At 35.3% G+C, this 26,172-nt stretch overlaps 1 protein-coding gene across 1 annotated transcript in view; it reads right to left on the reverse strand.

The window, feature by feature from the left end:
* The window catches only part of LOC128206268 (lysine-specific histone demethylase 1B-like), a 30,631-nt gene extending 6,613 nt beyond the window's left edge, over window positions 1-24,018 (reverse strand). Inside the window, exons 1-18 of the mRNA XM_052908626.1 lie at window positions 23,964-24,018; window positions 22,656-22,832; window positions 21,671-21,760; window positions 19,184-19,394; window positions 18,753-18,794; window positions 16,002-16,167; window positions 14,442-14,620; window positions 13,293-13,475; window positions 12,756-12,830; window positions 12,275-12,403; window positions 11,461-11,626; window positions 8,720-8,778; window positions 8,029-8,229; window positions 5,876-5,947; window positions 3,297-3,404; window positions 2,697-2,819; window positions 1,886-2,002; window positions 180-332 (exon numbers count right to left, since the gene is read on the reverse strand). Coding sequence (XP_052764586.1) covers window positions 180-332; window positions 1,886-2,002; window positions 2,697-2,819; window positions 3,297-3,404; window positions 5,876-5,947; window positions 8,029-8,229; window positions 8,720-8,778; window positions 11,461-11,626; window positions 12,275-12,403; window positions 12,756-12,830; window positions 13,293-13,475; window positions 14,442-14,620; window positions 16,002-16,167; window positions 18,753-18,794; window positions 19,184-19,394; window positions 21,671-21,760; window positions 22,656-22,813 — 2,232 coding nt within the window. The 5' untranslated portion in view covers window positions 22,814-22,832; window positions 23,964-24,018. The remainder of the gene's footprint in view (window positions 1-179; window positions 333-1,885; window positions 2,003-2,696; window positions 2,820-3,296; window positions 3,405-5,875; window positions 5,948-8,028; window positions 8,230-8,719; window positions 8,779-11,460; window positions 11,627-12,274; window positions 12,404-12,755; window positions 12,831-13,292; window positions 13,476-14,441; window positions 14,621-16,001; window positions 16,168-18,752; window positions 18,795-19,183; window positions 19,395-21,670; window positions 21,761-22,655; window positions 22,833-23,963) is intronic.
* Window positions 24,019-26,172: the final 2,154 nt, after the last annotated feature.

Consider the following 26,172-nt stretch of genomic DNA (forward strand, 5'->3'; position numbering starts at 1 on the left):
TCATTTCTTTTGAAAAATAAATCTAGCACACTCGTGCATTTCCAAGGAAAAGGTATAAAAAAAACTTGTTGAACAACCACAAGAACAATGCAAAAATTGTATTGAGGACTAGTAGATTCACTATGCACTCAACAATTGTATTCATATTTTCATCAAATTTTATAAATGTAAAATCTCACCTCTCCTGCAAAAAAGAGCTTCTCTGACACCTCTCTCTCCATATTGGCGAAGGCGTCAGCACCAGCCCCAACGGGAATGTAAGAAAAGGACATGCCAACATTGGGTCGCTCGTACCAGCGGGAAATGAAAAACTGGGTGGGAGCAGGAACGTCCTGTGTGGTAGATAATGAAAGTTGATCTAACGGAGATGGTAATGATCTTGAACTTATTCTCGTGACACAACACAAAAGCATTGAACACTTGCTGGTCAGTCTGGCCTCTGATCTTTTTAAACTTTTTTTCCAGATATATAAGTACTTGTCTTTTCCCCAACAAATCCCTATGGCTTGACCATTTCCTTGAGACACTTGAATCAAGGATAGAACACTTGCTGATCAAGATGTCATCTTATCCTCTCAGCTCTCACCAGATATTATGGTTACCTGCCCCCTGTTTATCCCATATCGGGTCACCTACTAACCCCGTAACTCATACATGTGATAACGTCCCAGACGTCCTGGATTATCCCGGAAATCGTATCTCTGTCACGGAGGGTGCATGTTTGTCCCGGAAAGTCATAAAAAAACAAAAACAAAAATCTCAGAATCGATCATCTTCATTTTACCAATGTAAGTCAGCTATTTCGCCTGTCCAGGACACTGGGCGTAAAACACAGGACAAGTTCACACTAAACTGTTAATTGCTACGTGTGTCGTCGAGGTCATCGTCAATCACCCGATAATTGATCTCTTGGCATACTGTTGTGCTTAACGAGTAGGGGAGGGTACTTGTATAAAAAATCATTGTTTTCATATGGATTTGTTTGGTCTTATGAATGATAGCTTTTAATTGATGAATTGATATTTTTCACACATTTACCGACAAACGAGCATGAAGGTAAGTTCAAAGAAAGTGACAAAATGAGTAAAAAAACAAAATTAAAACACGGAAAACATCCCATATTCCATTCAATTTTCAAAGTTGATACGTCGTTATACTTAAAACAACTTTAAACAACTTACGCGTCCATATGGAATTTTAGTGTTTTGAACTTAAATATTTTGTAACGCATGTTCTCAAAGGCTCGGGAAAAAAGGTGCCAATATAGTTCTTTATTTCCTGTTTTGATGAAACCGAAAGTAGACTGCATATCCTCCTGGTTATCACTTCATTTAAAGCCTGGGAAAATATCTGGTGGTTTTATTTTTTCAAGAAAATGCAGAAAAAAACAAACCATGTCAAGTAAAAAATATGTCTTGGCAGTGAAAATAGGTGCATTTTCCCGACGTTAAAAACGACTAAAATAGCCCCAGATATGCTCTCGAATACATCACAGACGTTCCCCATTTAAAAAAATTCAGGGGGGGCATGCCGCCGGACCCCCCTAGTGTGCGTTGACATTACGACGAGTGTCCCGGAATCGACCCAAGAAATTATCACATGTTTGCCGTAACTTTATATCATGTTGACAACCTGTTTACATGTTTAGATGTTTAATTTGGTGACCCAATGGTGTTGCGTACTTTATGTTGGAGGTGTGATATACAAGTTTTTTATCAATCCCTCAATCCCCAATCAACCCCTTTAAAACATAAACATGTTTTTTAGATACGTGACTCTAGCATTGACAACCCATAGTCAGTCTGACCTCTAATCTCTTTAATTCTTTTCCCCAGATATATAAGTACTTGTTACCCATCTCCCCCGAAACACCTTAAAAACTGACCTTGAACATATTCTTGAGACACTGGACACAGGCATCAACCACTTGCTGGTCAGTCTGACCTCTGATCTTCTCAACTCGCTCCCCGGATATATATGTACACAGCATTGCCTGGCTCTTCTGAAATGAAAAAGAATGATTCCTTTAAATACATAACCTATAATGCAGTAAAATCTAGAAACTTCTGCACATGAATTCGAATTTATTGAAATAATTTCAGTTGGACAAGAACTGGAATTGACCAATATTCAACTATACATATTTTTCTCTCAAATATTAAATTTAAAATATTTACATTGAGATTATTTCAGTGTGTAATTTATATTGATTAAAAATTATATTATATTATTTTTGCATGGATTACATTTTTTAATAACACCATGACACAGACCTATAAACCATGGTTCGTGATAACGATGCTACTATTATACTATTATGACTTGATATATTAAAGTGAGTTAATAGAACAAAATTATACTATGACTATTTAGCAATTTTATGAATTTGTAACTTAAATTAACTAGGGATGGCAACGAGTAGTAAAATCGGTAAAATTGGTGAAAGCGATTCTCAAGTACTTCTTACCATCACTAAAAATAAAATAATGCATATATTAAATAACTCCCCATAAAGATTTTAAAAATATTCAAAGAAACTTTACCAGTAGAAATATTTTGTTCTAATGATTGATGAAACACATGTAACTTTTTTCATAAACAAGAGACAAGCTTTTAGGTTTAAATTAAACACATCTTGGTTCACATTCAATATTATCTTACACACTTATGACAGATTGAACCAGCCCTGTACATACCTGAGAAATGTCATAGAATACATCAAACATTGTTCTCTCCCCTGTTGTCGTGGACACACACCCAAACATCGCTCCGCCCCTAACCTTCCCTTCCCAGAATGCTCGGTCAAATTTCAACATCACCTGTTAAAAAAAGGGGGGCAAGGTTAGATTGAGGTGGGTTACACACTCATTTATATTTATTGAAAGCTGTATATGGGATCAAGTTACAATAATTAGTGTATATTCTAACACAACACATCGAGAGCCCAGCATTACGGTAACATAGACAAATCTAACTGTGTTCTAATATGGCGTAACATCCTTCCTGCACTGCCCCTGATTATTAATGACACAAGCCTCCAATTTCTCACACAATCTAAAGTAAACAATACATATAAATATAAACACATCAGGCTAAGCTCACTGTTTTGGTACAATTTCAGTACTGTTCTCTTGTTGAAGAGTTCTGATTTTTTTAATAGGAAACTAAACGTATCTTTATGATAATCACTTCAAACTATTTTCTATTTCATTAAAAAATCAGGTTTAAGTCGATTATTTGGTTAAATAAAATCAGACAATTATTACTCTTTAAAAAATTGAGAACAGCTGTTTTACCTTTTCCACATGGCCACAACCCAGGCTGATGGTTTTATCCTCTGGAAGGGCCGGAGTGAATTTGATCTCACCGTCTTTCAGAACTGACAGGGGTACGCATACAACCACCTGAGGAAATTGATGAATTACATTGAAAATTATGAACGAACGGTTTAATCAATATTTATCTGAATATATAATGTGTTGTACCTTGATTAATTTAAGTTTACTGTACTATAAAAAAAAATTGTGTTGAGCACTAAATCTTGTTATTTTTCCAGTGCTTGAAGAAAAGCAAACCCCGTTAAATACTCCGAGCCCTGCGAATATCAAGCCAAGGCTGAATGCTTACACAGAGTAAAACAAAATCAGTCCTTAACATCTAGTTCATGCCAAAAAGGAAATAGAGCCAAGTGATATCAAGAGGTTTCGACTGTAGCGTTTATTTTCTAACCATTTGGGGCCGGTTTTATTACTTTTATTTCAATACAATAAAAAAACAAACCCAAACAGTTTTTCTATGCAAGAGTTAGTTTATTCTCAAACAAAACACTTTAAAGTACATTCTTATATCTTTTCTGTTTATTTTTTAAAGCATTCTTATTCATTTCTAGGCAAATTAGTATTTCCCAACTTAATTCAAAATGACACAGTTTTCCCAATCTGAAAGGGGTCACGGACACTACGGACCATGGACATTACGGACCAGACATTACGGACCAGATTTAGGGACACTACAGACCAGATTTAGGGACATAACGGACCATCTTCAGAAACTTACGGACCATCATTTATAATGTTTTTAAACATTTTTTTTTTAATTTATTCACTCATTAGTCTTAAATTTGTTAATAAATACTTGAATATTAGTGCTCAGTATGAAAATTATCTTTAATGTAACTGAAAAATCCAGGAAATTCCAATGTTAAACATCAATGTATTTTTAATAAAATATTATAATAATTTGAATAATAATGAACGAAATATGTGTTTATCCTATAATTGTAAATGTGAATATTAATGTTTTCATATGTGATCGATTGCTTTCTGAAATAAACTTTGAATCGTCATATTTGTTTGTTTTCCGTTTCAACTGATTTAATTGAAAGGTTCAGTCAAGGCGGGGAATCCACGTGACCAAATGGTTGGTTTCAGTGCAAGATGGCGTCACCAAAACGCTCGACTCGAGCCGAAAATCAACGTTATATCTATAATTATGATAGTTTCTTGGAATTTAAACATAGCCTATCATATGCCTACCTACCTAGTGTGCATTTACATATCCATATTTTCCTTGAAACTGTTACCGTTTTCGACAACACTTCTGCAATGTTTCCAACATGTACACAATCCGACTGGAAGGTTACAGTTCCATTTATCATTTTGGCTCAGATTTAGTAGAAAATGAGATAAAGGTTCGGGAAAACCGCATAAAACACTTAAGTTTTGTTTAAATATAACAGGTACTGGTATTTGTGAACAAATATATTAATGATTTTAAAAGATATGAGAACGAAATGAAAATGATAGGTTGCAGCTCGGATTTTTACAAAGATAGGTTGCAGTTGCATATATAGGCTTCCGTCTTGACTGCGAATTCTTTGACTTATTTTTAGTGTCCAAACCAAAAGTATAACCTTTAACTTTTTTACTTACGTTTGAACAAGATCAACGAATTACACTCGACTGGTTTGTAATGTCAACATGCCATAACCTCATTTTCCGCTAAATCTGAGCCAAAATGATAAATGGCAATGTAACCTACCAGTCGGATTGTGTATTGAGCCGTGGGTTCAGTGAAAGTGCGCCATTACAATGGGTTTTTCACACTTTTATGATTGCCAATTAAAGGTTGTCAGTATAATGTTTGTTTCTTTTGTTATATACCGCCGATAATTACGGGTACAATTATAACTAATAAACACTAATTAAGGCAACAGAAATTGCCAGTTTTAAACATCAGTTTGCAAGAATTGCAACAAACACACATCGTTTATTTAATATATGCTCGATTTATTTTGGTAAATAAACTGTTTTGGAAAATATTTCTTCTGTTGCTTTTAACTGATTTAACTGCCGATCTTTCAAATTTCGTTCATTATTGTTATAAATGCATAGGTCTTTAACACCTTTTGGAATTTCACATGATTTTATATCGAGATCTATTCGAACTTCACGGGATTTTTCAGTTTTATGGAAGATATAACGTCATACTGAGCACTCATATTCAAGTATTTATTAACAAATTATAAACTAATAAGTGATTAATTTAAAAAAAATTGTTTAAATCATGGTCCGTAAGATTCCGAAGATGGTCCGTAATGTCCCTAAATCTGGTCCGTAGTGTCCCTAAATCTGGTCCGTAATGTCTGGTCCGTAATGTCCATGGTCCGTAGTGTCCGTAATTCTCTGAAAGGTCCCAGCCCCATTAACAAAATAATAAGCAAAACACACTGAACATTGTAGATGCACCAACATTTGTTAATGACTTCACAGTGGCAAATTCATCAAAATGACACCTCATACACCTTCTTATTCCTTCAAAATGTTATTTCATAGTTTTGAACTATTAAGTTATATTTAAACAAGCAAAGGCATACCTTAGAAGCCTGGAACTGTTGACTGCCACCTGTCACGGTTATAACATCTCCAGTGTAGTCTATACTGGTCACCTGAAAAACATAAAACGACTCAATGAAAATACAGCTTAACCATAGCACTGATTTTACACCATTTACTAGAAACAATGAAATCTATAATTTATGTAATTAATAAAAGCTTCAATAACTAAGTTATCACTTTTCTCAGAAGCTACATCAGAATTTTCCACAAAATGTAACTTTTAATATATAATAATATTTTCTGTCTCTATATTTAAATTCAGGTAAAAATAATTTCAAAAATATATGTAAACTTCTGGTTACAAATCAAAGGCAGACAAAATATGACAGTTTGTGAAATTGTACCCTTCGGTCACAGACAATCTCCACTGAAAATGGTTATCTTTCTATATCTATATCTTAATATAAAACAAGAGGCCCAAAAGGGCCTATGCTCTACTGGCATGGCTTTTGTGGTCATATCAATCCAGAGCATGTATGTATGGGTAAAAGGCAACAGACATATAGTTTATGTTTTGTGTTTGGGTTACCTGAAAATGTAGCACGTTCAACATCTGAGCCCAGAAAGTATTGTAAGCAGATTAGTTGCATGAACTATTTTAATATGTGCCAAGTAAAAGTCATCTGACAAAAAAAAAATGCTTTCAAAACTGTACTCATAGTAAAAATTTCTGTACTTTTAAAAGTTGAAAAAAGTTGGTCAAAAGGTCAAAGTCAAGGGCATCCTAGGACAACATTTATCAAATTGAACAAACATTCACAATCAATTGTGCTGAGATGGATGCACGAACACACAAAAAGATTTTCAAACCTTTCCAGATTTATGTTTACCAAACCTGTGAACCCTGGGTGTGGCCAGTAATGACACCAGGTGCATAACTTAAACATTCACAATCAATTTTGTTAAGATGAATGCACAAACTACAGAACTTAAAGCTAAAAAATGGCCTTTGGGCTTTCAACAACAACAAGGCAGAGTAATTCACAAAATCAACTGCAGAAGCAAAAAGCAAATTGTCTCTCAAAATCCTAGACTTGCAAATTGTCTCCCTTAACTCTAGACTTGAATTTACATGTACATGTAAACTTGGCTAAAAATAGAATTCGCTCATGCAGACCTGACTAAAAATAGAAAGCATTTCTTTAAAACTTTCATGGCCCATAATCTAGGCATTCATGGGCAGATCTGGCTGGTTTTCAAAAGGAACCGAGCTCTAATGGATATCTAGATACTGTACAAGTTTCATTGAGATACAATCAAAACTGAAGACTGTATCGTGTTCACAACCTATTGTTTACACAATAGCATTTTTTTATACTATCAAGGGCCATGATCTAGGCATGCATGGGCGGATCTGGCTGATTTTCGAAAGGAACCCAGCTCTAATGGATATCTAGATACTGTACAAGTTTCATCGAGATACAATCAAAATTGAAGACTGTTTCCTGTTCACAAGCAATTGTTTACTGACGCACGGACGCACGAACGCACGGATGCACATACTACGTACACATTACCATCGCATAAGCCCTTCTGGCCTTTGGCCAGTAGAGCTAAAAACAGATTTCACTGTTTATGCACAACTTGAACAATTACTATGGCAGCCTTAATAAATTGTATCAGTATGTCTAAGGGTGAGAAAAATTTGCAGCCAAACCGGGGCTTAAACCCAGCAACCCTGGCTAACTGGGCGAGTGCTCTACCGACTGAGCTACCCGACTTGTTACACACTTTCCCAACACCTGTATAGGAAACGATACCATGACAAGAATATTTTGTTTGTTTCAGGGCCAATATATCTGTATATGATTTATAAAATATCGGAATAAACAATGATAAGGCAGTCATTGATAATAGACTTTTAGATGAACATGCCTGAATTGTTACATTTATGCCAAGCATTTTTTTTAACAAACCCAGTTGCATAAACCTTAGAAAGAGAGCAAGCCTAGAAATAATCTTACAAGTGCTTGCGGGCTTGTTAAATTTTCTCCACTGTTGAGGGTCTCAATAGAGCTAATCTATGAGACAGTCCTTATTCCTTGTAAACACATAGTGGTAGCGTCTTTAATCATCTCATTTTTAAGACCCCTATAAAAACAGCTTATATATATTTCAAGTGACTGCTTACCGGACAGTTTTTAACAATATCAATCCCCTCTGCAAGAGATGCAAGTATTTTCTCAAAGTTGCCATTTATCGTGATTGGCGGACCGGAGAACTGCGGGAGGTCGTCGTTTTGATCCCAATGGAGCGCAGACACCTCGGACAGTCGACTCCCACAAGCAAACTCCAGGTTTGACATGTGAAACTCAAGCAGTTGTTCTTCCAGCTGGATAATAAAAGTTTAACAGTTTTCTATTATCGTCATTATAACTTTAATTTTCATCATATGCTTGCATTGGCCACCTTAGTGTAAAAAGTTATCAAGACAGCCGTGGAATAAATCCCAACGCTCTTCTGTTGTTTGTAATTCAACAAGGGACATAACTCTACCATTACTTGAGCCAGAGTATTGGGCCTTATTGTACATGTGTATTTAGTCTCTGGAAACACGTGTTAAAAGTTTCATTTCAATATGTATAAGGCTTATTGTGAGAAATTACCAAGATTTGACTTTTTTCTTCGAAAAGATAATTCAATGTATTCTTCTGCAGCAAATGAAATTTGTTTGAGAAGATATTACTGGAAAAACTTTTAAAGTGTAAGATCTCAAAAAATGGTTTCTAGCCAGAAAAAATAGACTCTCATAATTTATATCAGGTTTCAGGTGAATTAGTGTAAACTATGATGAATCAGGTTCTGATGACAGGAATATTTACCTTAGAGAAACGAATGCCAGATTCATCCTTGAACTGTGAGTGAAGCTGCCGAAATTGGTCTACAAATCATAAACAAACACATTATTGATGTATTAATAAATATTTAATACTGTGAAATCATTTATATTCGTTGGCATGAACTTTCGTGGTTTGCCGAAAAAATACAATTTCGTGGGTACTTGAATTCGTGGTTTTTCGTTTTTGAAAAAAAATATAATCGAAATTGCGATCGTCCTATATCGACTGCATTCCACGCGCTGGCCCGTGATTTCCGTTGTTTACGTCACTCGGTTTATGACACTCGCTAAAGTGGTACAACATGCCAATAAGTGCATATATCCATGTCAATTATCGATTTAATTGGAATTTAAGGTCATAAAGAAGATGTACCCTGATCCTTAATACAGATAGACGAAGCCATTGAATGCCAATTAAGAATTTTGCAAACTGTGAAAACACCGAGAAGGTCCGTATATTTGAGTAAACAATCCCGAAAGATAGCTGATGTTTACAAATTAAATTACTTTTGAATATCATCTCATTTCAATATTTATACACACGTTTTTGTTTAATAAGTATATTGAACGCTTTGTTTTGTACATTGTCACATTGGGTGCTCAGTAACCTCTGATGTAATCGAATAATTATTTCATTAAAGAAATAACATCAAGAACCGACACTCATCACTCATTTTGTAAACCTGGAGATTATAATGAACAGCACATGTTAAGGCACGTGCTTCTGCCATTTGTTTCATAAAAACACATTAAAATGATTTGGTTTATTATTTGTTAAAGGCAGATATAATATATTAACAAAACAATGATAGTAAGATATACAGTTAGACGGATATTTACGATGTGTACTGCAGCCCCTGTAACGAATAAACTAGAGTATGTACATAACATGGCAATTGAAAAAGGGAATAAAGGGTCAATATTTCGTGGGATCTTGAATTTGTGGATCACCCAACCCACGAAAACCACAAACATTAATGCCCCACGAACATTAATGATTTCACAGAATCAAAATAAAAAAGGCAGTGCTTTTTGAAAAGCTTGGCCTTTTTCATTTTGGTAATATTTAAAGCATTAATTTGAATGCTTAAAGCTCATTTATTCATATCATGGAGGATTGAAATACAATCTGAATCAATCAGAACTATACCAACAGCATAAACAATGATTCTGATGTTTTTTTGTAAACAAAATTAATGTCTTTTAAATGGTGAAAAAATATCCTTTTTTATTTAATAGCAGAGTTTCGGCTGATTGGCTACCTTCAATTAGTGATATAATAGCTTTTAAGGAGCATATTGCTTACCAGCCAAAACAAGGTGGTTTTTTAAATGATTATGGGACAAAACTCATAAGTACACTGTAGCCAAAAATGAAAATAGCAGCATAATAATCCAACAAGAAATGCCGTAATGCGACAAAACCAGGTTTTCAATGATTGACAGAAGAACTTCAGCCTGTGTTGTGAGAATTATAATTAAGTTGATTTGTTGTGTGTTGTGTGTATGTATAAGAACATGCCCTATTGGTTAGAGGATATACACAGAAGACAGGAAGCATGCATAAGAGTGGAAATAAATAATTAAGGGAAAGGTTAATCAATTAATAAAGATGATTATGTTACTTTGTCATGGTACATATAGATATTGTTATAATAGGTGATTTTAGTAAATGATCAAACTCTGGTGCTGGAAAATAAAAATGATTTTAAAGGAACTTGTTCACAAATATTTGGATTTTGATAGATTTTTCAACTTTGATGAAAATAATTCATTTTACTTAATATTATTATGAAAAATTAAAAGCTGCATCTTAAAATCTGACTACATCGAAAACATGTATCTATTTCAACACAGTTATATACATTGTACAAAGTTCAGTTATAATAAATGAACTGTAATTAAAGATATTCAATTTCAACCGTTTTTCTATTTTTAATAAAAGTGACCTTGACTCTAGAGGCCCCAAATGCAATCCCAAGAAAGGTATCCATAAACGCTTCCTAAATATCAAGTTTGGTCAAAATATGTCAACCCTAGCTAAAGTTATTCAGTTTCAACCATTTTTCTCTTTTAAGTAAAGGTGACCTTGACCCTAGGGCTCTATTTGCAATTCCATGAAAGGTCTCCATAAACTCTTCATATGTAACAAGCTTGGTCAAGATATATGGACCCTGACTAAAGTTATTCAGTTTCAACCATTCTTCTATTTTTAGTAACAGTGACCTTGACCCTAGGGACCCTAAATGCAATACCATGAAAGGTCTCCATAAACTCTTCCTTTATACCAGGTTGGGTCAAGATATGTCAACCCTAACTAAAGTTATTCAGTTTCAACCGTTTTTCTATTTTTAGTAACAGTGACATTGACCTTGACCCTAGGGACCCCAAACGCAATCACATGAAAGGTCTAAACAAACTCTTCCTATATACCAAGTTGGGTCAAGATATGTCAACCCTAACTAAAGTTATTCAGTTTCATAGGTGAGTTTGACGCCGCCCAGCCTCTCGGCCGCCCGAAACAACGACGTTTGTCATTCTAATAACCAGGTTTCACTATGTGAAAACCTGGTTAAAAATCACCACTATCAATGTAAATGTAAAAACATTAATTTTATCTTAAAATCCTAAAATAAAAATTTGCAAAATTCCTTGCCAGAGCATTCATTGTTGCAGACAGACTTTAATCACTGAACAATAAAGTCCAAGGATAAAAAATACTTACCTAAAAGACTCTTGTCCTTTTCTTGATCTTTACACAGCTGTTTGTTGATGTCAAGCATTGCTTCAAAGTGGAACTGCATTCGCTTGTCTATTTTGTCATCAATTATCTCCCCTGACTCAGTTAGGAGCACGCAACTCTCACTTAACTCAGCTACTGGAATGTCAGTCTGAAACAGAGTTGTCTACATTGTTATCAATTATCTCCCCTGACTCAGTCAGGAGCACACAACTCTCACTTAACTCTGCTATTGGCAAGTAAGTTTGGAACTAGAGTTGTCTACTGTGTCATCAATTATTGCCCCTGACTCAGTCATGAGCACACAACTCTGCTCCTGGAATGTCAGCCTGAAACAAAGTTTACCATCTTGTCATCAATTATCTCCCTTGCTTAGTCAGGAACACTCCCAACTCAACTCCGCTACTGGAATATCAGCCTGAAAGGGGTTATGTCATGTTGTCATCAATCATCTCCAATGACTCAGTCAGAAGCACACAACTCTCACACAACTCTGCTACTGGAATGTCAGTCTGAAACAGAGTTGTCCATCTTGTTTTTAATAATCTCCCCTACTCAGTCAGGAGTACACAACTCTCACAAAACTCTGCTGCTGCTGGAATGTTGGTCAGAAACAGAATTGTCTATCCATTTCAGAACAGATCTCCTCAGACTCATTCAAGAGCACACGAATCTCACTTTGGATTGTGAAATGTACATATTAGTCAAGTAACTGGACATTTTAAAAAAACATACTTATGGTTTTTTTCCCTAACAAAAACTATTTATAGATCTCTTTCTTTCCAAACAATTTCTATACCTGTTTACACATGACTACGAGGGGGTTGTTGTAACAGCCAATGACCATGTGAGCCTGGGAGGGGAATTCTGACCCCTCACCATCCACTGCCCGACCCCCCAGCTGAGGTCCTGCCTCAATAACTTGAACCTGAAAAAAACAAGATAAGGTAATTAAAAGAGAGGGAGAGGTATTACATACATTTAAATGTCATTAAATTTATAAATAATTTGTACTCCTTTAACTCCCTTGCAGAATTAATTATCAGAAAAGATCAGTTAAGAGGTCAGCAAAGAAAAGAAATGAATGGTGCAGCTCCAGAGTGAATATCATGCAGTTCGTAATGATTCTTGAAATAAAACAGTATCTTCCAAGTGTTAAGGTAACTGCTGAAAGTTACATCCCCATGCAAAATTTCATGATTATTTTTTAAAAAGGGGCTTAGCGCCAGAAGGAACAGCAGAGAGGACCTGCCCATGAAAAATCCCTGACCCACACATACCTGCACACCCAGGTTTACAAGCTGTCTAGCTGCGGTTAGTCCTGCTATACCGCCTCCCACAATCACTACTGGGTGCTGAAATATATATATATCCCAATATCTGTCAAGTTCATACAGATATTCAAAATATTCCTTTTCAATATTAATTTTGTTTGTCAAACAGAAATGATTTACTTATTATTTGTATAATTATTGTTATTATCACTATTTTCATTTTTATTATTTTTTATTATTATTATTTTATTTTTTTTATTATAATTATTATTACTATTATTGTTATTTTTATTATCATTATTTGTATTATTATTATTATTATTATTATTATTAGTAACATCAAATATGGTTTATATTCTTAGCTCAACTGTGAAGACTGCAGACCAGATGTCATAGGCATAGCTGGTTGGTACCAATCTGATGACCTCTGTGGTTAAGGGCTATCACCACAACACCACTCCCACCCCTTCACTAACTTTTGCTTAAATCATAATTATACAATGATGAAATAATTATATCACAATTCCTAAAGTACAACTGTACCTTCTGTTCCTGTTCTAAGTCTTGTATAAATGATGCAGATTTGGGTGGGGTAAGTATGCCAACATTGATGTGACCTTTCAAGGTCAAGTATAGCAGCAAACGTTCCACATGCAGAGTTAGCCAGACTCGGGACAGGCCTCGCAAGTTCAAGTGTAGCATCACAAGCTCAAGGGTAACATACGTCTGAAAGATAAATCACAAATTAAAATTAATAATGAAAAGAAAATCTATCAATGTGACCTTTGAAGGTCAAACAGAGCAACAGGCAGTGTATTAATGTGACCTTTGAAGGTCAAACTTTGAAGGTCAAACAGAGCAACAGGCAGAGTGTAAACCTTTGAATGTCAAACACAGCAACAGGCAGAGTGTATTAATGTGACCTTTGAAGGTCAAACTTTGAAGGTCAAACAGAGCAACAGGCAGAGTGTAAACCTTTGAATGTCAAACACAGCAACAGGCAGAGTGTATTAATGTGACCTTTGAAGGTCAAACAGAGCAACAGGCAGAGTGTAAACCTTTGAATGTCAACCAGAGCAACAGGCAGAGTGTATTAATGTGACCTTTGAAAGTCAAACTTTGAAGGTCAAACAGAGCAACAGGCAGAGTGTAAACCTTTGAATGTCAAACACAGCAACAGGCAGAGTGTATTAATGTGACCTTTGAAGGTCAAACAGAGCAACAGGCAGAGTGTAAACCTTTGAATGTCAACCAGAGCAACAGGCAGAGTGTATTAATGTGACCTTTGAAAGTCAAACTTTGAAGGTCAAACAGAGCAACAGGCAGAGTGTAAACCTTTGAATGTCAAACAGAGCAACAGGCAGAGTGTATTAATGTGACCTTTGAAGGTCATCCTTTTAATTTTAAGAAGTTCCCTAATGAAAAGGCCAGACCGCTTCACAAATTTTCCCTGAAAAAGTACTGGGTTGGTATTCATAAAATATCTTAAGTAAATTCTAACTTAAATCACTTGGTAACCTCTAAAATACATTTATTTTATGCATTATATATACCTTTATGTTAAATATAACTTTTCTCTAGATCTGACTAAGAAATGTTTAGGAAATTGTTCTTAGTTAAGAAATGACTTGGGATTTGTATGAATATAAGCCCAGTACTAGTATGGCATGAACTAAAGAAAACCACTCAAACCTTAACATCAAGGCACCACAGGGTGACTGCAGTGTTCCTTATCATGAGGTAGTATCGGAGGTAAATGCCGGTGAATTCCGGGAAATAAAGTTGCTCCTCATCGGAGAGGTGATCAGGGGGGAATGTAAGTGCTGGTGAGTCGCTGTCGTACTGGAAGGGTTGCAGGTACGGACGCACTTCTGAAAATTTAGACAGGAAGTTTTAGTCATTAATGCAGTATGTGGCAATTCTTATCTTTATCACAATCCTAAGTCAGGAGTTCTGAAAACACTTTAAGATATTTATGGAATGCCCAATGGTCAAAATTAACACAATCCCGCCAGCCCTGCACTGGCAAAATGTTTTTCGGGCTTGCTCAAATTATAGATTATATGTAGTAGAGCTTGTTTGAACAAGAGCTGTCACAGAGACAGTGCGCTCGACTATTCTGCCGCTTTTCAGTTAAGGATTGAAAAGTTTTGGCGAAACATACATGGATCACTGTTACATTAGATTTCAATGCAATACATGATGTGCTGAGAATTATTAACATAAATGTGGTTACATGCAAAATTTTAACCAGAATTTCTAAGTCTATGATAATAAAGGGCCATTATTTGCAAAATACAGTTATCTAACTTGTTTATTCAAGTAGGTTGGGTGGTTGAATACCATTGTATCAAGTCTCAATGCAATACAAGAAGTAGTTGCTGAGATATTATCCTATGTGTGCTAACATGCAGACCTTAACCATAGTTTCTAAGTCGCATAATTAAGGGGCAAAAATGATATAATACGCAACATAGAGTTATCTTACTTGATTAAATAAGAAGGTTAAATGGTTGGGAGCCTTTGTGTAAAGTTTCAATGCAATACATGATGTATTCGCTGAGGTATTGACTTAAAAGTGGTTACATGCAAAACCTTAACCAGAATTTCTATGTCGAGTTAAAAAGGGGCCATTATTTGAATTTAATGCAAACCAGAGTTATCTTACTTGGTTATTTAAGTAGATTGGATGGTTGAGTACCATTGTATAAAGTCTCAATGCAAAACATCAAGAATTTGCTGAGATATTAACCTATGTGTGCTTACATGCAAAACCTAATCCAGAAATTTTAAATCAAATAATAAAGGCCTTTTATTTGCATTATATTCAAATAAGTGTCATCTAACTTCATTAATTTAGTATGTTAGATAGTTGGGAATACATATCCAAAGTTTCAATGCAATTAATGATGTATTTACTGAGATAATGACTTAAAGATGCTTATATGCAAAACCTTAACCAACGCCAGGGTGAGTAGTATAGCGCTCCTTATTCTTCAAATAGTCGAGCTAAAAATGACGCCAAACAGTAGAGTATGAATTTGGGCTTGCTCAACAAATGTCTAATTTTGATGACTGAATGCCATACAAGGGTTCAAAAGAAATCTGGGTACTTCCTACAGTTTTTGATGCAACTTTCCAAGCAAAACTGTACAAGTGTCTGAAGTTAAAAGCCTTCAATCCTGATTTCACGATTAAGCCTAAACTTCATTATTGCTGGCCTTTTATTCTTGAAGGAAGTCAGTGACTTACCAAATATCCCCTCCTCAAACTTATGTACAGAGGTATCGGAGGGACTAATTCCCACGCTATCCTGTGTGAAGTCGCGAAGATATGGAGCGTAGACAGCATTACGCAGATACTGGTTACACGAGATGTGCATCGGCCAGAAGTAGATCTCTTTTGCCATCTCCACGCGCTGTTTGATAAAAAATGTAAATATATTGCATAAGTTTGAACCATTAATGTTAAATGATACATATAGTAAAAACATGCTTTCTTGTAAAATGACATTTTTACAACACCACTTAAGATGTAGCTTTCCTACACTACTTAAAGTTCATACATGCAATAAAAAACAATAATAAAAAGAAACCTTCTACAGGGTTCTAAAAACTGATAATTGTCACTCCTAAAAATTAGCTAGGGGTCTGTTTGAGTGTGAGGGATTCATGTCCAATGCAGGGTCAAGGGGCTTAGACCCCCTTTTATGTAATTCAAAAGTCATTTTTAATCATATCAAGGTACTATATACTGTTTTTGGTGAAAATGTACTAGAAAAAAAAAAATCTGTATGATTGTACAATTGTCCGAAGTTAAAAGGTCTCAATCCTGAAATTAAGAACCCCTGCTCTCTTTTTTTTAAGGAAACAATTTAAAACTCATTTATCACAATCTTGTTTTAACTAGTTTCAATAAGAGATGAACCATTTTCTGTTTTGGACCATTACTACTTTGCTTACAAGAAGATGTGTCAGTACATATTCATCTCGTAGGTCAGTACATATTCATCTCACGTGTCAGTGAATATTCATCTTGTGTGTCAGTACATATTCATCTCATGTGTCAGTGTATATTCATCTTGTGTGTCAGTACATATTCATCTCACTAATCAGTGTATATCCATCTCGCGTGTCAGTACGTATTCATCTCGCGTGTCAGTGTATAATCATCTCATGTGTCAGTACATATTCATCTCACGTGTCAGTGTATATTAATCTTGTGTGTCAGTACATAATCATCTCACGTGTCAGTGTTTATTCATCGTGTGTGTCAGTACATATTTATCTCATGTGTCCATGTATAATCATCTCGTGTGTCAGTACATATTCATCTCCCTTGTCAGTGTATATTAATCTCATGTGTCAGTGCATATTCATCTCACATGTCTGTGTATATTCATCTAATGTGTCAGTACATATTCATCTCATGTGTCAGTGAATATTCATCTCGTGTGTCAGTACATATTCATCTCATGTGTCAGTGAATATTCATCTCGTGTGTCAGTACATATTCATCTCACTTGTCATTGTATATTCATCTCATGTGTCAGTACATATTCATCTCACTTGTCATTGTGTATTCATATCATGTGTCAGTGTATATTCATCTCATGTGTCAGTGTATATTCATCTCACATGTCAGTGAATATTCATCTTGTGTGTCAGTACATATTCATCTCACATGTCAGTGTATATTCATCTCATGTGTCAGTACATATTCATCTCGTCTGTCAGTGTATATTCATCTCATGTGTCAGTACATTTTCATCTCGTTTTTCAGTGTTTATTCATCTCATGTGTCAGTACATATTCATCTCACGTGTCAGTGTTTATTCATCTTGTGTGTCAGTACATATTCATCTCATGTGACAGTGTATATTTATCTCGCGTGTCAGTACATATTCATCTCGCGTGTCAGTGTATATTCATCTCATGTGTCAGTACATATTAATCTCACATGTCAGTGTATATTCATCTAATGTGTCAGTACATATTCATCTCACATGTCAGTGAATATTCATCTCATGTGTCAGTACATATTCATCACGTGTGTCAGTGTTTATTCATCTCATGTGTCAGTGCATATTAATCTCACATGTCAGTGCATATTCATCTAATGTGTCAGTACATATTCATCTCACGTGTCAGTGAATATTCATCTAATGTGTCAGTACATATTCATCTTGTGTGTCAGTACATATTAATCTCACATGTCAGTGTATATTCATCTCATGTGTCAGTGTTTATTTATCTCATGTGTCAGTGTATAATTATCTCATGTGTCAGTGTAAATTTATCTCATGCGTCAGTGTTTATTTATCTAATATGTCAGTGTATTATTATCTCATGTGTCAGTGTTTATTTATCTCATGTGTCAGTGTATATTCATCTTGTGTGTCAGTACATATTCATCTCACGTGTCAGTGTATATTCATCTCGTGTGTCAGTACATATTCATCTCACGTGTCAGTGTATATTCATCTCGTGTGTCAGTACATATTCATCTCACGTGTCAGTGTATATTAATCTCGTGTGCCAGTACATATTCATCTCACATGTCAGTGTATATTCATCTCATGTGTCAGTGTTTATTTATCTCACGTGTCAGTGTATAATTATCTCATGTGTCAGTGTTTATTTATCTCATGTGTCAGTGTATATTTATCTTATGTGTCAGTGTAAATTTATCTCATGTGTCAGTGTAAAATTATCTCATGTGTTGGTGTATATTTATATCATGTGTCAGTGACAGCATTTGTATATCTCATGTTTCAGTGCATATTCATTTCTTGTGTCAGTGGCTATTTATCTTATGTGTCAGTGTAAATTTATCTCATGTGTCAGTGTAAAATTATCTCATGTGTCAGTGTATATTTATATCATGTGTCAGTGACAGCATTTGTATATCTCATGTTTCAGTGCATATTCATTTCTTGTGTCAGTGGCTATTTATCTCATGTGGCTGTACATATTTATCTCACATGCAATATTTTATACTCACAAAATCTTCAGGAGTGTCACAGGATTCTTCTTGACTCATATGCTGAAATGTAAACAAGTAAATAAAGGTTGGAATATGAGTCACCACTATGGCAAAAAGTGTTTCAGTATAAAATTTCATAAAAGTTACTGGTACATTTTTTACACTGTCTAGTGTCAGATTGTGTTTCTTGGGAACATATGTTCTGTTTCTTAAAATATATATGTTCTGTTGTATTGGATACATATTTTCTAACAGATTACAATGGGTGAATTCTATAAGATCATGAGATTTTATTTTTTTCTCACAATGTATTTTATAGTTTGTAAATCACCAATTACACAATGTCCTGTAGTTTGAACTTTGCATCTTAGTCAAATATCAACCACTTTTTTAAATTCAAGTTTACTATTCCAAAATTAGAATACATTGTACATACAAATTATACGTACCTTCAAAACTTTTGTGCAGACATAACTCTTCAGGAACTTAGTTGTAATTTCTGTTTCCCGGAAAACACTCCGCCATTTTCCGCAGAGGTTACATTGTACCCAGTATGGCAGAATCTGGTCACACATGTACGCCTTGATGCCGTTGTCCGAGTTCCCATATTGACTCCATAATCGCTTCCAGTTCGCATAAATGTCATACCCAACGTTGTGGCTGTAAAAATGAGTGTGCTTTCACTTTAAGAGGAATAAATAAAGGCAAAATGTGACATGAATGTTTGTGAGTCTGTTTAATTTTTTTTAAACTTTATTAGCTATAGGAAAAAAAATTTTGTGTCTATTACCCGACCCAACCTCCTAAGAAGACCTCGACACTAGTGATTTTTTTCCATTTCTGTGGTATTCATTTTATCTATTAGTGGAGGGACAGATGCAATTGGGGATTAAACATGAATCGATGCTGTTTACATTCAATAAAATCAGAAGCACCCAGTTTATATCGGTAACACGATCAGTTGTAAAGCCTAGTTTGATTGGCTGTGGATTGAGCATTCATAACTTATAACAAGAAACGCAGCAATGCGACGAAACCAAGTTTGACAGAAGAACTTCAGCCTGTATCTGTTTTTCTATTTTTAGTAACAGTGACCTTGACTCTAGGGACCCCAAAAGCAATTCCATGAAAGGTATCCATAAACTCTTCCTTTATACCAAGTTGGGTCAAAATATGTCAACCCTAACTAAAGTTATTCAGTTTCAACCGTTTTTCTATTTTTAGTATCAATAACCTTGACCTTGACTCTAGGGACCCCAAACGCAATCACATGAAAGGTATCCATAAACTCTTACTATAGACCAAGTTTGGTCAAGATATGTCAACCCTTACTGAAATTATTCAGTTTCATAGGTCAGTTTGACGCTGCCCGGCCGCCCGCCCCAATAACGACGTTCGTCATTCTAATAATCAGGTTTCACTATGTAATAAGGGTCGTGTTAAAGACCCTCCAAAACTTTAAATGACTGGAAATTTCATTCCCTGAGCAGGACACCAAGCTTTGCCTCTTCTAAATTGATCTATACAATGCCGATAAGGTAATGTCGTTGGCTTTAAACAAAATATCAACAAGAGGCCCAAAAAGGCCTATGCTCTACTGGCATGGCTCTTGTGGTCATTTTCAATCTAGAGCATGTATGTATGAGTAATAGGCAACAAATATATAGTTCACTTTTAGTGTTTGGGTTAGCTGAAAATGCTGCACGTTCAACATCTGACGACAGAAAGTGTTGTAAGCAGATTAGTAGCATGACCTATTTTAGTATGTGCCAAGTAAAGGTAATTTGAAGGTAAAAAATATTTGCTTTCAAAACTGTACTCATGATCAAAATTTCATTTCTGTAGCTTTAAAAATAAAAAAGTTGGTCAAAAGGTCAAAGTCAAGGTCATCCGAGGACAACATTGATGCTCGTTTGCAAAACTGTACACATGGTCAAAATTTCATTGCTGTAGCTTTAAAAATTAAAAAGTAAGTCAAAAGGGGTGGGGCTAGCTTTTGCCCAAGGGGCATAATTTCAAATGTTTTGCTAGACGGTCATCATATGATGCGCGACAACAAATAAAGGTATAAACAAGGTATGGGCCTTGTGGTTTGAAACAAGAAGATTTTGAAAATATTTCTTAAATAAGTCTCTATGAAAATTTTGACCCCCGGGGCAGTGCCAGTTTTGACCCCAGAGGCATAATTTGAACAACCATGGTAGTGGACCACTAAATTAAGCCTTGTTCAAAAATAGCAAGGATCTGCATAGCTGTTTCAGACAAAAAGATTTTTAACATTACCCAATATAAGTATAGCAAACCTGTTTATACTTTCAAGACCCATAATCTAGGCATGCATGGGCCGATTTGGCAGGTTTTCAATGGGAACCGAGCTTTGATGGATATCTAGATACTGTACAAGTTTCATCGAGATACAATCAAAACTGAAGACTGTAACGTGTTCACAAGCAATTGTTTACAGACGCACTGATTTTTTATACTTTCAAGGCCCATAATCTAGGCATGCATGGGCGGATCTGGCTGGTTTTTAAAAGGAACCGAGCTCTAATGGATATCGAAATACTGTACAAGTTTCATCAAGATACAATCAAAACTGAAGACTGTATTGTGTTCACAAGCAACTATTTACACAATAGCTTTTTTTTATACTATCAAGGCCCATTATCTAGGCATGCATGGTCGGATCTGGCTGGTTTTTAAAAGGAACCGAGCTCTAATGGATATCTAGATACTGTACAAGTTTCATCGAGATACAATCAAAACTGAAGACTGTATCGTGTTCACAAGCAATTGTTTACAGACGCACAAACGCACATACTATGTACACATTACCATCGCATAAACTCTTCTAGAGCTAAAAAGCATATTCTTCCATCTGTAGCTTAAACACACTATTTTTATTTCAACTTCAATTTGTTGTACCGTCACCTTACCTTCGGTAGAAATGTTCGAAGCATTCATTGCAGAAGTGTTCACCTGCAGTTATATGATACCATCTTGAGGTGTAACCATTTCCACAACACCTGAAATATGGAACTGGCATTTAGTTATTGCAATCATAACAAGATGAACACAAATATAATGTTTCCTCTTTTTGGGGTAGTAATAAACTAGGACTAAGTACTAAGTACATAAAGTGTAAGAATATGGGCCTTTTCATCCAAGTATCTAATTTCCATAACTCAGTTATTCCCCTTTTTATGTTAATGATTTATGGCAATACAGAGTTATAGGTGATTCCCATCTAAAATGCTACATGATAAATAATATAAAACAAGATGCCCGATTTTGATAAGGCCTAAAAAAATCGGTTTGGATAACCTGTAAAAGTGCAAGCACTTATTTCCAACGGGGTCCTTTGTTTTGCCTGATGGGACAGCACGCTGAAGAGACAGTAGTGGGATACAAGGAAGTCCAGGTGCTATACCCTAGCTCTTTTCCGAAGAGACCCCTTGGTTCTTTTACGTGCTTGGTGTAAAGCACCGATACACTGGGTACAACTTTCCTGGGTTAAACCAGTACTGAGTACACCACTTTTCCAAGCACTACCCTTTAAATGCCGTAATAACCTTTTTTTTTTACAAAATGATAACCTTTTTTTTTTACAAAATGACAATAAACCGGTAGGGTTGGTGCCTATGTCTGAGGTAGGGTCGGGTGTATTCTTTTTGAGGCCTAAGTAGTTGAAACTTTTAAAAAACATTGGAGTAAAGAACACTTTGAACAGTTATTAAAAGTAAAGAATACTTTGAACAGTCATTAAAAGTAATCATTTTAGAAAATAAAGTATTGGTCCAACACGACATAAGTTTAAGATATTAATCCTTCTCAATATTTTAAATACAAGCATGGCTAACTATAAGTCACAACACTGTTGAGATTCGCTATGAATAACTTATTTAGAAAACTGAAACATACGTTGAAGAGACTCTGGCAAAGCAAATAGGAGCTTTGGCAGGACACGTGTTTTTCGGGCAGCTACGGACTTTTTTCTCCACCTTAGCAGAGTCTGAGTCAGCTGCGTCTGAAGCTGCTTTCCGTTTTGTGGACTGACGTGAAGGCTTCCTGGAAGACATCCTTGAATCTTGATGAAATCTGAAACATGGCATGTAGTATCATTGACAGGACGTGAAGTATGATGTGAACTTATATAGTGTTTTAGCCAGAAATTAAAAAAGGCAGGGTGGGCCGAAAAAGGGGCAGGGTGCTTTCTTTAAAGGAAAAAAATGTGCTCGTCTGCTTCAAAGAAACAATTTTCAAATAGGTGTGCATTGTTTGTACAATGCAAATATATTCTCCATTTTTTTACTAAGTTTACAAATGTTTAACAACATTTTCTATCATTCCTTCACTTTGTCTATCGCATTTTAAACTATTATCATCTGACCAGAGTCTTATCTATGTACATTCTGATTGGTTGACATTCAATAGCTCTGACTACTGGCGATGTTTCGATAATTGGATGATAGATGACCCAACTATCGGATTAGGAGATTACCTATTATAAATGGGTAATTGCGATGTTTTGACTGCTGGAATAGTACTCCATGCTTAACAGATTTACAATTTGTTGACTTAGTCAATGTCATTTTTTTCCATTTGATAGAAAAGAACTACGACACCAAATTATGAAATGTGTGTCAATTAATTAGTTTGTAACAACATCGGCATCAAACATTAACATTTAAGGGTACAACTTTCATGTCTCAGACAAGGGGGCCCACGAACAGTGTGTCATAATGAACAGCAATTAGCACACTGATTAGCGTAAAGCGTGACGACGCAAGGGGGTGGGAAAAATAGGACAGGGTGGGTAAGAAGGGGCAACAGGGCAGGGTCAAAGGGCAGGGTGGACCGCCCTTCCATTCCGCATTAGCTAAAACACTACTTATTATATTTTTCATTCACAAAGACAAAGAGTAGAACAGAGAGATGTATATGTATAATTAAAAAAGGAAGTTCATACCAGTTGAATGAGCAGCCTAGGTTACAACCTGTTAAGAACCTGTTAGTGTCATAAGTTAAGAGCTATGACACTAAGCTAAAAATACACATGCATACTGTCAATTTATATGTTGCAAAGAAAAAACTCGCGCGAAAATATATGACATTACAAAATTATATTAAATAAGGGATTATCAGGAGTTATTTAATACTCCACAGATGTCGAACGAAATATTGCTAACTCATTATAAAGATGTATAGGACAGAACTTAGGCTAACAACCTAAATATATCTAATCTTCCAGTTCCATTTCGCGCAATATATTTTTTTGAAACTATTTAACGTTGTGACATTAGCAAAATTAGAGGGAGCAGACAACATGTTCAAATATGACGTGTCAACACCGGTAGCGCTCGTTTCATTATATGTTCTCAGTTCAGTGATTACAACATGCTTAGTAACCCCGTTTTATTATTAAAACATAAAGACAAACTCTTTCAAAATATCCCCCAAAATAATCGTAAATCCCAATTAACAATATTTTGTTATTTTCGTTCAAATGCTATTTAAAAAAATGTGAGCTACATGTCTTTACCATTATACTGTATAGTATATTTCACCTCCAGTTGAACTAGTAAAAAAGAATACTGAACAATCTTCAAAAATGACAGTCCAAATTTGTTAAACAGTTGGAAACCATGGGAACAGCATTATCAAATAACCATACATAGACATACATACATTCCGGTGCTGTGTCAATTGTGATATTTCAAAACATATGATACTGCATGATAAGGAAACTCCTGCACAAAAATTATTATACTGGTCAATACGTGAACAACGAAATTTAGATTAGCTTTTCCGGTGATTTCCCTAGCTCACATAACTCTAGAATGCGATATCGATCAGAACTGATATCAATGGTAGGAAGTTAGGGACGTACGTCAAGAGCACCTGCTGAAACGGTTCCACTAGCAAATCGTAAATAAACTAGATATTTTTCCATGTTTTACACTTTTACGTCTCAACCATTGTCAAACGTGGCTGAGGATTGTTGTCATGACATTCGGAACTCCTCGGCCATTTGTCATCGAAAACAACCTCGGATGTATATGGACGGTTTACAATGTCAGAAATATTTTACATTTAACTACGCTGCAAGTAGATCGCGAAGTAATTTCAATTTAGCAGTTATTAAATGACTTCACTCTTGGAATCTTAATTATTTATGCAATAATTCACTTTATTGGCAATCAGTTTAACTTAGATATACAATTAATTAATACTATTATTAAAAAAAATACGAATTACTTCTACTGATGTACCGGCATACATCTAAGGTTGTTTTTGATGGAAATGGCCGAGGAGTTCCGAATATTTTCATGATTGTTTTCTAAAATTGACCTGAAAAAAAAAACATTGACGCGATTCTGGAAATACAATACTGTCAGTACTATTCTTCACATAACATGTTGTTTTTTTATGAGCAAATGATATTTTTAATGCATTGGAGCGAAAATTGTTTATAGTAAAGGCTAGCGAGTCGAACATTAGTTCCGTATGGTGGACGGGTTCTAGAGAGCAAAACATTAAAATACCAACCCAATAAATTGCCCAATATTCGTTGTTTTTGAAACATGATAAAAGAAAAAAACACACTTATATAGAAATAATTGTGTTAGAAAAGGCCAGAATCATGAAAAGTTTGCTCCCTTTCATTTACTGCGAAAAATCCAGTTCTAGTCGAATAAAGATTTTCTCGAATTAAGGTATGCGATGAGTTAAATGTTGACACCTGACAACCCATATAGTGTGGGCATCATTTAATTATATCTTTATAATTATTTGCAATGATTAAGAAGCTAGGTCACTATCGTTGCACGAGAGTGTGGTCTGGTGTTATGAGGGAAGCCGGAGTGCCGGGAGAAAACCCACTTGACTGGCTTGGTGACCACAACCTAACCTCACATACACACAGGCCCTCATTGGCATCATTTGAAAGGGCTTGTCGTGTTGATTACTTCTTTGTGGAACTTACATGACTAAATACCATGTAAATTCCACATAGTTGTTGCATTTTGTAATTTCATTTTTTTTCTTTCAACAGAAAGCGGACGTTATATTTCTGATGATCTTTTAAGGTCATTGATGCCTGTTTGTAATAGTATTTTGGTATATTTTTACATATTCTTTATCGCACGTACAAAACCCTTTCTAATCATGCCAGAATAATACGTCTTTATCCTTGATATACATCGGATACCTGAGGACATTTATTGTCAAAAGGCAAATACAGTTGCATGCCTAAGAGGTATAACTCTACTGAAAATGATTTTGTGCAAATTTTCTTGACACATGAACTCCAACCATCTGCTAAATAGTTGCTTTTAGGAAGGAACTGTTCGAAGATATCTAAAGATACTTTATTACATTGTGATTAATTAGCGATTTTACTAAGAGATCTTTTCGCAAGCTTTACATCTGAATTATT

Source organism: Mya arenaria, chromosome 10 (assembly GCF_026914265.1).
Source record: "Mya arenaria isolate MELC-2E11 chromosome 10, ASM2691426v1".
In the NCBI taxonomy this organism is placed as follows: Eukaryota; Metazoa; Mollusca; class Bivalvia; order Myida; family Myidae; genus Mya; species Mya arenaria.